Raw genomic sequence first — 15,256 nt, 5'->3', positions numbered from 1 at the left:
CCTTAATATTCATATCACCGTCATAGTTGCATTATAATTAGCTTTAACATCATTGAAAAACACATCCCAGCATTTCCATAGCAATTGACGTTTCACATGATCATGAAAGAGACCTTGCATTACTCTAGAGATGTCTTCACTACAGTGCAAATGTATTCCGTACAATGTTATTATTCCCCAAATTCTGATACCTTCCCCTTGCTTGTTGTAAACATATCAACATAGAAAAACAAACACATTAAATAAAACATTTCGACAATAGAGAGAGAAAGAAGAGAAGAGTGAAAGAAGAGAGCGGGATCAGGTGTGTATGTATACTGCTCAAAAAAATAAAGGGAACACTAAAAGAACACATCCTAGATCTGAATGAATGAAATAATCTTATTAAATACTTTTTTCTTTACATAGTTGAATGTGCTGACAACAAAATCACACAAAAATAATCAATGGAAATCCAATTTATCAACCCATGGAGGTCTGGATTTGGAGTCACACTCAAAATTAAAGTGGAAAACCACACTACAGGCTGATCCAACTTTGATGTAATGTCCTTAAAACAAGTCAAAATGAGGCTCAGTAGTGTGTGTGGCCTCCACGTGCCTGTATGACCTCCCTACAACGCCTGGGCATGCTCCTGATGAGGTGGCGGATGGTCTCCTGAGGGATCGCCTCCCAGACCTGGACTAAAGCATCCGCCAACTCCTGGACAGTCTGTGGTGCAACGTGGCGTTGGTGGATGGAGCGAGACATGATGTCCCAGATGTGCTCAATTGGATTCAGGTCTGGGGAACGGGCGGGCCAGTCCATAGCATCAATGCCTTCCTCTTGCAGGAACTGCTGACACACTCCAGCCACATGAGGTCTAGCATTGTCTTGCATTAGGAGGAACCCAGGGCCAACCGCACCAGCAAATGGTCTCACAAGGGGTCTGAGGATCTCATCTCGGTACCTAATGGCAGTCAGGCTACCTCTGGCGAGCACATGGAAGGCTGTGCGGCCCCCCAAAAGAAATGCCACCCCACACCATGACTGGCCCTCCGTCAAACCGGTCATGCTGGAGGATGTTGCAGGCAGCAGAACGTTCTCCACGGCGTCTCCAGACTTTGTCACGTCTGTCACATGTGCTCAGTGTGAACCTGCTTCATCTGTGAAGAGCACAGGGCGCCAGTGGCGAATTTGCCAATCTTGGTGTTCTCTGGCAAATGCCAAATGTCCTGCACGGTCTTGGGCTGTAAGCACAACCCCCACCTGTGGACGTCGGGCCCTCATACCACCCTCATGGAGTCTGTTTCTGACCGTTTGAGCAGACACATGCACATTTGTGGCCTGCTGGAGGTCATTTTGCAGGACTCTGGCAGTGCTTCTCCTGCTCCTCCTTGCACAAAGGCGGAGGTAGCGGTCCTGCTTCTGGGTTGTTGCCCTCCTACGGCCTCCTCCACGTCTCCTGATGTACTGGCCTGTCTCCTGGTAGCGCCTCCATGCTCTGGACACTATGCTGACAGACACAGCAAACCTTCTTGCCACAGCTCGCATTGATGTGCCATCCTGGATGAGCTGCACTACCTGAGCCACTTTTGTGGGTTGTAGACTCCGCCTCATGCTACCACTAGAGTGAAAGCACCGCCAGCATTCAAAAGTGACCAAAACATCAGCCAGGAAGCATAAGAACTGAGAAGTAGTCACCACCTGCCAAACCACTCCTTTATTGGGGGGTGTCTTGCTAATTGCCTATAATTTCCACCTGTTGTCTATTCCATTTGCACAACAGCATGTGAAATGTATTGTCAATCAGTGTTGCTTCCTAAGTGGACAGTTTGATTTCACAGAAGTGTGATTGACTTGGAGTTACATTGTGTTGTTTAAGTGTTCCCTTTATTTTTTTCAGCAGTGTATATAAGTCCGTATGTGTAAGCGAGCATGTAATTGGGAACGTGTGTTCATATCGACTTCATAGTGTTCAGATATTTTTACAGTTCCCACACTTTGTTTCATAACCTGAAGTCCCCGTAGAATTTAGTACAGCCATGGTGTTATGGAGCTGTCTCGGAATAAGCTGTCCATCTATAAAGAGAGTTTGTCCACAATGAGAAAGGCACGTTTATCCTTCTCCCTTTGCCTTTGTACCGGATACAGTCTCTTACGACGTTCGTTTATCTCCCTTGGAAATTGGTCATCGAGACCGAATTTGGTCCCTTTAAGCTCCCTTCCCCTGCTTTTGATCAGCTCCTTTTGTTGGTAGTGTTCAAATTTTGCGATGATTGGTCCCTTGGTCTTGTCGCTCCGAGTTCCAAGCCTATGTAATCATTGGAAAGCCACCTTGTTTACAGTCTCTATAGGAAGTTTCAAGGCGGATTGCATGAATTCTCTGATCATGCCCTCTGGATTATTGGATGCGTCCTCAGGAATCCCAGAAAGAAAAAAAGATTCACGCATGCTACGACTTTGTATGTCTAGTAGCGACTCCATCACCCTGTTTTCCCTGAGTAGACAATCCATGTTGGAATTGTGGATGTTTACATTGGCTGCGAGTGCCTTGTTTTCCTTGGGGCGTGAGAATTTCACTCTAGCTAAACTCCCCCTCAGCCCTGCTACCTCCTCACACAACTTTTTCAGTGTTGCATGGATTCCAGCCAGAGCACTAGCCTCTACTTCAACGGTAAGTAAATCGTCCGTGTCTGTAGATTAATCTTTTTCTTCTCTTTTTTTCCTCGGGTTAAAGTTCTGTGAGGTAATCTGATCTTTCCATGATGGAGTACGTTGTTCCTCCAAAGCATAAAGCTGTTGGTACTCGTCAATTTCCCTCAAGATCTCCTTAGTATCCAGGTTGGCTCTTTACTGCAACCAGTTTTGCGAAAAGATAACAATGAGTCTTTCCCACAACGACGACAGGTGTCTGTAGTACAGCCAGCTAGCACTCGCGGAATCCACGCAAAAAAAGGGAACACAAACTTGCAGTCCCAGCCGAGTGTAGACGTACAAACAAACCGAGTGTAGACAGTACAACGTTCTGTTGCACGCTTGGATGACGCATCTGATATGTTTAGATAATTAAATTCGAAGTCAACTCTCTATCTATCAGTTGTTAGAACGCATTAGATTAACAATCTGACTGTTACTGTCAATTTATTTAATTTAAAAAAATTGCCTAAACACTGACTGTTGTTGACAAGCACATTCAGTATATACAAACACCACATTCAGTATATACAAACACCACATTCAGTATATACAAACACCACATAAGGCTGCTGAGGGGAGGACAGCTCATATGAATGGCTGGAACGGCGCAAATGGAATGGCATCGGACACCTAGAAGCCATGTGTTTGATACCATTCCAATAATTCCGCTCCAGACATTACCATGAGCCTGTTCTCCCCAATTAAGGTGGCACAGACCTCCTTGATATACACATAATTCACTAATTTAAATGACACCATCCTCAGTATCCTATTCCAGCAGGCCATTGGAAACAACCACTTCTTACCTCAAAATCACCTCGCTATTCATGTTGAATAAACGAATCGGTTTGAACTAAGCAAGCTGCTAAATCGTTCAGTTTACATCTTGCCTAGGCTAATGTAGGCCTGTCAAGGGATATAGGCTGCCTGTCAAGGGATATAGGCTGCCTGTCAAGGGATATAGGCTGCCTGTCAAGGGATATAGGCTGCCTGTCAAGGGATATAGGCTGCCTGTCAAGGGATATAGGCTGCCTGTCAAGGGATATAGGCTGCCTGTCTTTATCTGAGCAAACCATGGCAAAGTTGAATTACAATCATAAACCCAGATTTTACTCTAGCCTACGCCTTTTTAAATGACATGTCAATCTAGCAAATGGGCAATTTATAACGGTTTGTAGTCTTAACATCTGGCACATAATAGAACAATTGGCATATAATAGCCTAACAGTTTGTTCATCCAAGTGTTTCTTGCTCAGAGATTGAGATCTTCTGTCCAACTTTAATCAAACTCTCCTGTCTGCTTTATATATAGTTAAAGCCGTGGTATATCAAACCTTAAACAATGGGTATGACAAAAAAATAATATATGCCCTGGTAACCAGTTTATAATAGCAATAAGGCCCCCCGGGGGTTTGTGGTATATGGCCAAAGAATGTATCCAGGCTCTCCGTGTTGAATCATGCTTAAGAGCCCTTAGCCGTAGTACACTGGCCATATACCATACCTCCTCGTGCCTTATTGCTTAATCATAGCAGTCAAACAAGTTTAGTCGACATCCATTGATAGAAAATATAATTTGCCATTATTATAATTTTCCCTTGTGACATATTCAAATAATTTTATTACAGCATGTCATAGCTCTCAATAATTCTTATTTTGAGGGAAACAAATTCTCTAATGTCGTTACAAGTTCCTACGCTATTCCTTGATTGTCTCGATAACGTTATGAAAAAGGTTATTGTATAAAAATGGCAACTTTTTGGGGAAAATCAAATTGGGCTAGTTTTCAGGCCTTTTGGGCAGGTTTTGAGTAGTCATTGGACTCAATTTTAGCAGGACCTGGCAACCCTGAGTCTGACTAGTAGTAGAAGCGTTGTCTTCTCTTCCCTAGCAGTAGAAACTAAAACATAGAAAAACAAACTAGCTTTTGAACAAATGTAAATTAGACTTACCTGTGCACAGCTCTTCTAAAAAATAATCTTTCACCCAGCTCTTTCACCCAGCCCAGCCAGGCAGTGTTGCTATCTAGGATTCTTAGTTTTGACTTTGTGCGATGAATTTACCAGCTATGAACCCCCCCCCCCCCAAAAAAAAGACAGAAATACTTTGAAACAGCTACTGTAGCATAAATGTGATCATAATTGACTATTTTTATTCACAAATGCGAATGAAATATGGCTGGTGAAATAGACATCTTGCCTGCCAATGACAAAATCTACCCGCATTTGGCAGGTGGCCGGTGTTCATTTTAGGCCCCGATGTCAACTTCTATTATTTCACACAGAGTGAGTCCATGTAACTTGTGTTTTGTTAAACCACATTTAACTGAACTAAATTAGGCTTGCCTAAACAAAGACGCTAAACACTTGTTCAACAACAATAATTTAGTTACTTATTTTTACAAATAAAAAAATATTCCACTTTAACATTAAAAGGTATTTTGTGTATATTGTTGACAAAACATGAAAATTAAATACATTTTAATACTACTAATAAAATGTGAAAACCAACGGATCTGAATAATTTTGCAAGGCATTGTATGTGTCTGCCATTCATAGTAGTCAGAGCCACAATTTGTGTGTCTACCCTAGTTGTGAGAGTGTTACCTCTAGACAAGCTGAATTGGTGTACATGTTAAAATGTGGACTCACGCTGGTGACTTTGCGATAGATCTGTGCAGCATTCTGGCACTCCGAGTAGGGGTACTCCGAGGTGGCCATCTCCAGCATACACATCCCAAAGGCATAGACGTCCACTGCCTCGTCATAGTGCTCCTCATACATCTCTGGGGCCATGAACTCTGGTGTGCCTGGGAGGACAGGGGTCAAAGGTTAGAAAAGAGGATACTATTAGAATCTGGAGGCTGTTGTCCATTTGAGAAAGAAAAATAAACGACAAGACACCATGTGTTACTGGTGCAGTCTGGTTGGATCTCCTACCTATGACACTTTTGGCGAAGGAGGCCCTCTTGAGCGTGGCCAGGCCCAGGTCTCCTATCTTTACAGAGCCAGTGGGGCCCGTGATGAAGATGTTGTCACACTTCAGGTCCCTGTGGATGATAGGAGGGTCCCGAGTGTGGAGGAAGTGGAGGCCCTTTAGGATCTGTCTACACCAGCTCCTTAAGACCTTGGGTTTCATCACCTTGAAGCGCTTCAGATACCTACAGGAGGGAAGGACATCAGTATCACCATCTGATGTCCATCCCATTCTACAGTCTTAGGATTGATAACTGACTCAAAAAAATGTAACTTGGGGCCAACTTGGAGCAACTATTAATGTGCATATCACCCCTTGCCTCTTTTTGCAGTACTAGGGATAAAAACAAACTTAGTCATCTTATCAATGATAAATAATACTCCAGCACACATGTTGACTGGTTTGTTAGGGGAATGCATTAGAACAAATATTTGTGTTGCGTTTCTGAATAGATGCAGCCCAGTTATAGCCTGTTCCGTTGACCAACAGCTCTCCCATCTCCAGCAGGTCTGACAGCACACTCACGTTTTGAGTGTGCCGGAGGTCATGAGCTCCGTCACCAGGACAATGCACTTCTTCCCTTTGAGGGGTGACTCCCAAAAGTCATAGAAGCGGACGATGTTGGGGTGCTGCAGCCCCTTCAGCATCTCGGCCTCCTCCTTAAACCGCTGACGCTCCACTTTGGTCAGCTTACGGTCCTGAGGGAGGGGAAGGAAGGGGACAGAGGTCAAATCCAGGCATGTGGCCAGGAAATCAAATAAAATGAGGGAAAATATGCCTGGTTGAACCTTGGTAATTTCCAATGTTCTTCATAATCAAATGTTGCAACACTCTATACAAACTGTGGACAGAGATCATGTGAAATGAAGAGGTAATTAACATCAGAGCATTTCCAGAGGGACCTATAAGCAGGATGGGAGAGTGGGCCTACAGTACGTGCAGGAAGCGCTTCCCTTGCGCTCCGTCTGTTTGTCCGTCTGGTATTAGTGTGTGTCTGAGCGCCATATTCAGCTCACTAATTGAAACAAATGTTTGACCGAGCTGGTCACCCCAGGGAAATGACAACTTTGGGCAGTGAGGACCAGTACGGGAAAGTGAAATATAAAGTTAATTACAATTATATATTTTACGGGGACTGAAGCTGAGTTAGGGCTGCCAGGCTTGCTAGGACAGACCAGATACAACTTCAATTAGCACTACATTTTAGTCATTTAGCAGAGGCTCTTATCCAGAGGGACTTACAGTAGTGAATGCATCCATTTCATTTCATGCATTTTTTATTTTTGTACTGGCCCCCCTTGGGAATCGAACCCACACCATGTTGGCGTTGCACACACCATGTTGGCGTTGCACACACCATGTTGGCGTTGCACACACCATGTTCTACCAACTGAGCCACAGGGAAGACCTGAGGTGTGTCACTCTAAGGTGTGAAGCAAGACGTTGAGAGGCCTTTGGGCCCAACAAGTGGTAGGAGTCTCTCACAGCCTGCCCCACCCAAATCCAGAGGCCTTCGAAGTCCCCTTCTGCTGTTCAGAGACCATTCACTGGCATTTTCTACAAGAAATCTGCATCCAGAAATAAAAAGCTTCTCTCAAGTGGGTGTGACACCTACTCCCGTTGCCTACTGCTTGGATTCCACCTGGCGATCTGTTCACCGTCAACACTGGCCTGTCTCCCCGTCTGGTACAGGTACCCTCTCTCCTGAGCTTTCGCTCGCCTCCAGCACACACGCACTGTTGGGGTGAGTGACTCTGAACTTACAATGGCTAGCCCAAAGTTGTTATATACAATGACAAAAAAAAATAGTACATTTTGCCATTCGCCTCGCGACTCCTGAATGCTTTGTTGACTATGTTTACCCAACCGTGGGACAGACTCTTTGTTCCCACACTTGGGACTGACTATTGGTTACACACTTTTGGCCTCCTATCCTATTCTAACCACTTCTCACCAGCTTTGTATTCATGTTACCTGATGAAGTTGTACAATATGATCTTATCATCTAATGCACATTCAAAATGTCATAAAATCAACATGGCAGATCTCTTCCTGTCCTCTGCCGTGCCCTGATTGTATTACTACTGATATCTGGAAATGTGCACGAACACCCTGGCCCATCTACTGTTGCTAGCCCCAATTCTGACTTGTGCGACGATATCTGTTTCAATGATTTCTGCTCTCGTAAAAGCCTGGGCTTTCTGCACGTTAACACGGGAAGCTTATTACCTAAAATGGATCAATTGAAAGTGTGGGTTCCCAGCTCCAATCCAGATGTGTTGGTCATTACTGAGACGTGGTTAAGGAAGAGTGTTTTGAATACTGATGTTAACCTTTCTGGTTATAACTTTAATGAACATGCCTTCCTTCATGAACTGGCCTCTAAAATTGTATAGAAACAGCATGATCCCCTCTGTCGAAGACTCTTGGACCTTCTTGTTTGATATTTTCAGTGGTATTGTTAACGAACACGCCCCAATAAAGAAAATTAGAATTAAACAGGTTCAGCCCCTGGTTCGACCGTGATCTTGCAGAGTTACTACACCTCAAGAATTGCATTTGGCGAAAGGCTCGACACACGCATACTCAGGCTGACTGGCTCTCGTTCAGGCAAATGAGGAATCAGTGCACTCAGGCTATCCAGAAGGCCAAAGTTAGTTATTTTAAGGAGCAGTTCCCTCTGTGGGTCTAACCCCAAAAAGTTCAGGAAAACAGTTAAAGGCCTGGAAAATAAACCCTATACCTCACAGATGCCCATGTCCCTTAGTGTTGATGTGGTTGTTACAGACAAGAAGCAAATGGCTGAGCTTTTTAAATCACCACTTCATAAAGTCAGGATTCCTATTTGACTCAGCCATGCCTCCTTGCCCGTCCAAATTTCCTCATCTCCCACCTCATCTAATGAGACTAGCCCCGACACCTCTCCCTCTTTTTCCCCTGCCCAGCTACAAAGCTTCTCCCTGCAGGCGGTCACTGAGTCAGAGGTGCTAAAGGAGCTCCTTAAATTTGACCCCCAAAAAACATCTGGATCAGATGGTTTAGACCCTTTCTTCTTTAAGGTTGCTGCCCCATCATCGCCAAACCTCTCTCTGACCTTTTTAACCGGTCTCTCCCCTGAAGAGTATCCGATTGCTTGAAAGGAAGCCACGGTGCATCCTTTATTTAAAAAAGGGGAGATCAAGCTGATCCTAACTGTTAGGCCTATTTCTATTTTGCCCTGTTTATCAAGTGTTGGAAAAACTTGGCTTTCTTGATGTCTATAGTATTCTCTCTGGTATGCAGTCTGGTTTCTGTGTCAGTGCAACCTTAAAAAAAAAGGTCCTCAATGATGTCACCATTGCCCTTGATACTAAGCAATGTTGTGCTACTATTTTTATTGATTTGGCCAAAGCTTTTGATACAGTAGAAAATTCCATTCTTGTGGGCCAGCTAAGGAGTATCGGTGTCTGAGGGGTCTTTGGCCTGGTTTGCTAACTACCGCTCACAAAGAGTGCAGTGTATAAAGTCAGAACATCTGCTGTCTCAGCCACTGCCTGTCACCAAGGGAGTACCCCAAGGCTATATCCTAGGCCCCATGTGCTTCAATTTACATCAACATAGCTCAGGCAGTAGGAAGCTCTCTCATCCATTTATATGCAGATAGTCTTATACTCAGCTAGCCCCTCCCCGGATTCTGTGTAAAAGCTCAACAAAGCTTTCTTAGTATCCAACAAGCTTTCTCTGCCCTTTAACTTTGTTTTGGAGGTGTTCAGAACAAGGTTGTGTGGTTTGGTAAGAAGAATGCCCCTCTCCCCACAAGTGTGATTACTACCTCTGAGGGTTTAGAGCTTGGGGTAGTCACCTCATACAAATACTTGAGTATGGCTAGACAATACACTGTCCTTCTCGCAGCACAAATCAAAGCTGCAGGCTAAAGTTAAATCTAGACGTGGTTTCCTCTAACGTAAATCGCTCCTTTCACCCCAACTGCCAAACTAACCCCGATTCAGATGACCATCCTACCCATGCTAGATAAGAGGTCATTTATAAAAATCGGCAGGTAAGGGTGCTCTTGAGCAGCTAGATGTTCTTTACCATTTCGGCCATCATATTTGCCACCAATGCCCCTTATAGGACACATCACTGCACTCTATACTCCTCTGTAAACTGGTCATCTCTGTAAACTGATCAGCTCTGTATACCCGTCACAAGACCCACTGGTTGATGCTTATTTATAAAACCCTCTTAGGCCTCACTCCCCCCTATCCAAGATATCTACTGCAGCCCTCATCCTCCATATACAACACCCGTTCTGCCAGTCACATTCTGTTAAAGGCCCCTAAAGCACACATATCCCTAGGTCACTTGTCTTTTCATTTCGCTGCAGCTAGCGACTGGACCGAGCTGCAAACAAACACTAAAACTGGACAGTTCTCTTCATGCAAAGACTCAAATCATGGATACTCTTACTGACAGTTGTGGTTGCTTTGTGTGATGTATTGTTGTCTCTGCCTTCTTGCCCTTTGTGCTGTTGTTTGTGCCCAATAATGTTTGTGCCATGTTTTGTGCTGCTGCCGTGTTGTGCTGCTGCTATGTTATCATCTTAGGTCTCTCTTTAGGTAGTGTTGTCTCATCATGATGTGCATTTTGTCCTATATTTTATTTGTATTTTTTAATCCCAGCCCCCATCCCCTCAGGAGGCCTTTTGGTAGGCCGTCACTGTAAATAAGAATTTGTTCTTAACCTGTTGGGACTACCCGATTTAAACTGGTCACTACTCTTACCCAGAAACGAGAATATGCATATAATTGTTTGATTTGGATAGAAAACACTAAAGTTTCTAAAACTGTTTGAATGGTGTCTGTGTATAACAGAACTCATATGGCAGGACAAAACCTGAGAAGATTCCATGCAGGAAGTGCCCTGTCTGACAATTTGTTGTCCTAGGTCATCTCTATCAAAAATACAGCATCTCTGCTGTAACGTGACATTTTCTAAGGCTTCCATTGGCTCTCAGAAGGCGCCAGAAAGTGGAATGAGAGCTCTGCCGTCTCTGGGCTAAGTACAGCAGCTCTGTTTCTTACTGGCCTGCCTGGGGACAGTGACACTGGAGATGCGCGTTCATATGAATTCTCCATTTTGTTCTTTCAGTCTTTGAACGAATACAAGGTCGCCCGGTTGGAATATTAATCGCTATTTTACGAGAAAAAAATAAATACATTTTTTTTTTTAAATGTAAAAAAAAAAAAAAATTAAATAAAATCGCATAAAAATGTATTTTAAACAGCGTTTGACATGCTTCGAAGTACGGTAATGGAATATTTAGAATTTTTTTGTCAAGAAATGCACCCGCGCGTCACCCTTCGGATAGTTACCTGAACGCACAAACTAAACGGAGCGATTTCAATATAACTATGGATTATTTCGAACCAAAACAACATTTGTTGTTGAAGTAGAAGTCCTGGGAGTGTATTCTGACGAAGAACAGCAAAGGTAATCCAATTTTTCTTATAGTAATTCTGAGTTTAGTGAGCCCCAAACTTGGTGGGTGTCAAAATAGCTAGCCGTGATGGGCGAGCTATGTACTCAGAATATTGCAAAATGTGCTTTCGCCGAAAAGCTATTTTAAAATCTGACACCGCGATTGCATAAAGGAGTTCTGTATCTAGAATTCTTAAATAATTATGTATTTTGTTAATCGTGAGTAATTAAGTAAATTCACCAGAAGTTTGCGGTGTGTATGCGAGTTGCTAGTTCTGAACATCACATGCTAATGTAAAAAGTTGTTTTTTGATATAAATATGAACTTGATTGAACAAAAACATGCATGTATTGTATAACATAATGTCCTAGGAGTGTCATCTGATGAAGATCAAAAGGTTAGCGCTGCATTTAGCTGTGTTTTTTTGTGACATATATGCTTGCTTGAAAAATGGCTGTGTGGTTATTTCTGACCATGTACTCTCCTAACATAATCTAATGTTTTGCTTTCACTGTAAAGCCTTTTTGAAATCGGACAGTGTGGTTAGATTAACGAGAGTTATCTTTCAAATGGTGAAAAATAGTTCTCTTTGAGAACTTTGAATTATGACATTTTGTGGTTTTAAATTTGGCGCTCTGATGTGTCACTGGCTGTTGAATAGTGCGGGACGATTTCGTCCCACCTACCCTAGAGAGGTTAACTGACTTGCCTAGTTAAATAAAAATAAATATGGTCGTGGAGTATAAGGGGTGTAAGCATAGCTCAGCAAACATACACTTGCTGCTAAGCACCATGTGGTTTACTTCAGTAGGACCAAAGGCTCTTTCACAGTGTGAGAGTGCATGGTGTTGAAGTGATAGATACCAGGGACAACATATAGACTCTTAGACACCATAGAGCTCTATTGAAAACACACATTCTATGAACTAAGGCTGTGACTAGTGTTGTCACGATACCAGTATCATCATACTAGGAAGTAAGGAAGCAAAGGAATCCAAACAAAGCAGACTGAATGAGACGAAAAAAGTCCTAATGTTGAAAAAAAAAAGCCTTATGTTGTCCCCCAGAGTCACGTGTTTATTTTGCAAGCTAAATCACACGATATTTTACAAATGTAGGCTTCTGAAAAAAGGACCAGAGTTCAGTTTAAAAAATTGGTATCGTAGTCGTGCTAGTCGTGCCCCCCCCCCCCCACCAGGGGTGAGGATCTGATGTCCCTGGGGGACACAAGTGCACACAGGCAGACACATCCCACTGCAGGGGAGAGAAAACATTAAATCTATTAATATCTTCCCTCTTTCTCCCACCCCCTCTCCTCTGCATTCCATTTACGCCCCTAGTCCCCCATTTTCATCAACCACTCCTTTCTGATCCTATCACCTCAGCTCCCCCTCAGCTCCCCCTCATCTTCTCCATCCCTTTATTCTCTGTCCATTCTTCCCCATCCCTCCATTTGCTTACCACAGAGAAAGAAGCACCAGTAGCTCTGATGGGTTCCTTAGTGTGATGCTTTGCTTTCCCTTTAGAACACAGTGAGAGTAGTCACCCAACCCAGCGCCACACAGAGAAGTGGACGCCATTAACGATAAGATCTGATGAACATAAAACCAAGAGATCGAAATCCATTCAATTATTCAACCTACGGATTGGAAATTGGAGAGTGAGAACAGCGATGAATTCAATGAGTGAGCATGAGACTAGTGAAACAAAGTGAAGAGATTATTTAAACAGAGGCTGTGTGTGAGTGAGAAAAACAGAGGGTATTTTAGTAGGCCTAATAGATGCAATATGACACGCAATGAGGGGGAGTGATCTGGAGTGTGTGTGTCAAGTATTATTTGTCGTATGTATGGGACACACCATCCAAAGAAATGCTTACTTGCAGGCTCCTTCAACAATGAAACAATAAATAATACAAACAAAAGTATATGGCTCAGTAGAATATACATTTTAGCCTATGTACAATACAGGAAGGCAGAAATTATAGTCCAATATTTACATGTTTTGGGGAACAGGGGATTGGGAGACAATTGTTTAAATTGTGAAGTGTGTTTGTGGGGGGTATTTTTCACTGCACTCTGAAGTCCAATAAATAATTGACAGCTGCAGAGAGGCTGAGCTGTACTATGGTAGGCGGCAGCAGGCAGGGGATGGGCTGAGTGGGGCTGTCCCCAAATGCTGCTGCACACGAGGATCCCTTTACACTAAAACCCCCTCCTTGAATGAGTACCTCATCTCTGTACGCAACACATCATTATCTGCAAGGTCCCTCAGTCGAGCACTGAATTTCAAAACACCGATTCAACCAGACCACGGTGGCTTTCCAATGCCTTGCAAAGAGGGGCACCTATTGGTAGACGGGGTAAAAAAAAAAAAGAAAAAGAGCAAACATTAAAATAGCTCTTTGATCACAGTGAAGTTACACTTTGGATGGTGTATCAATCTACCCAGCCATCAAAAGATACAGGCGTCTTTCCTAATTCAGTTGACGGAGAGGAAGGAAACCACTCAGGGATTTCACCATGAGGCCAACATTTACAGAGTTTAATGGGTGTGATAGGAGAAAACTGCAATGTTGTTGATCCATCCTCAGTTACACCACAATTCTAACCTAAAATGACAGCGTGAAAAAGGAAGCCTGTACAGAATACACAGGTGGTCCCGTGTGGCTCAGTTGGTAGAGCATGGTATTTGCAACGCCAGGGTTGTGGGTTCGATTCCCACGGGGGACCAGTACAGAAGAGGGAAAAAAAAGAAAATATGAAATGCATGCATTCACTACTGTAAGTCGCTCTGGATAAGAGCGTCTGCTAAATGACTAAAATGTATAATGTAAATACAAATATTGTTTGCATTAACCTGTTGGGGCTAGGGGGCAGTATTTGCACGGCCGGATTAAAAACGTACCCGATTTAATCTGGTTACTACTCCTGCCCAGTAACTAGAATATGCATATAATTATTGGCTTTGGATAGAAAACACCTTAGTTTCTAAAACTGTTTGAATGGTGTCCGAGTATAACAGAACTCATTTGGCAGGCCAAAACCTGAGAAGATTCCTTACAGGAAGTGGCCTGTCTGACCATTTCTTGCCCTCCTTGATCATCTCTAACAAAAACAGGGGATCTCTGGCATGACGTGACACTTCCTACGGCTCCCATAGGCTCTCAGAACCCGGGAAAAAAGCTGAATGATGTAATTCCAGGCCCAGGCTGAAACACACTAGCGCGTTTGGCAAGTGCTCTATCAGAGGCCCATCAGACTGACGCTCGTGCATGAGGGGATAGCATGCTTTTACTTTCACTCTCTTTGTAATAAAAAACGATTTCCCGGTCGGAATATTATCGCTTTTTTACGAGAAACATGGCATAAAAATTGATTTTAAACAGCGGTTGACATGCTTCGAAGTACGGTAATGGAATATTTAGAATTTTTTTGTCACGAAATGCGTCGTGCTCGTAACCCTTATTTACCCTTTCGGATAGTGTCTTGAACGCACAAACAAAACGCCGCTATTTGGATATAACAATGGATTATTTGGGACCAAACCAACATTTGTTATTGAAGTAGAAGTCCTGGGAGTGCATTCTGACGAAGACGGCAAAGGTAATAACATTTTTCTTATAGTAAATCTGACTTTGGTGAGTGCTAAACTTACTGGGTGTCTAAATAGCTAGCCCTGTGATGCTGGGCTATCTACTTAGAATATTGCAAAATGTGCTTTCACCGAAAAGCCATTTTAAAATCGGACATATTGAGTGCATAGAGGAGTTCTGTATCTATAATTCTTAATAATTGTTATGCTTTTTGTGAACGTTTATCGTGAGTAATTTAGTAAATTCACCGGAAGTGTTCGGTGGGAATGCTAGTCACATGCTAGTCACCTGCTAATGTAAAAAGCTGTTTTTTGATATAAATATGAACTTGATTGAACAGACATGCATGTATTGTATAACTAAGATTGTCATCTGATGAAGATCAAAGGTTAGTGCTGCATTTAGCTGTGGTTTGGGTTTGTGTGACATTATATGCTAGCTTGAAAAATGGGTGTCTGATTATTTATGGCTGGGTACTCTGACATAATCTAATGTTTTGCTTTCGTTGTAAAGCCTTTTTGAAATCGGACAGTGTGGTTAGATTA

At 43.0% G+C, this 15,256-nt stretch overlaps 1 protein-coding gene across 8 annotated transcripts in view; it reads right to left on the bottom strand.

The window, feature by feature from the left end:
* LOC115168417 (serine/threonine-protein kinase WNK2) overlaps window positions 1-15,256 on the bottom strand; it is an 83,650-nt gene that overhangs the window by 41,483 nt on the left and 26,911 nt on the right. For all 8 annotated transcript variants that reach the window (XM_029723665.1, XM_029723668.1, XM_029723669.1 and 5 more), the window contains exons 3-5: window positions 6,181-6,353; window positions 5,619-5,839; window positions 5,331-5,488 (exon numbers count right to left, since the gene is read on the bottom strand). In XM_029723665.1, coding sequence (XP_029579525.1) covers window positions 5,331-5,488; window positions 5,619-5,839; window positions 6,181-6,353 — 552 coding nt within the window. The remainder of the gene's footprint in view (window positions 1-5,330; window positions 5,489-5,618; window positions 5,840-6,180; window positions 6,354-15,256) is intronic.

Source organism: Salmo trutta, chromosome 30, assembly GCF_901001165.1.
Source record: "Salmo trutta chromosome 30, fSalTru1.1, whole genome shotgun sequence".
NCBI lineage: Eukaryota > Metazoa > Chordata > Actinopteri > Salmoniformes > Salmonidae > Salmo > Salmo trutta.
The sequence above is the reverse complement of the archived record's forward strand: the minus strand, read 5'-3'. Positions and strand labels throughout refer to the sequence as shown.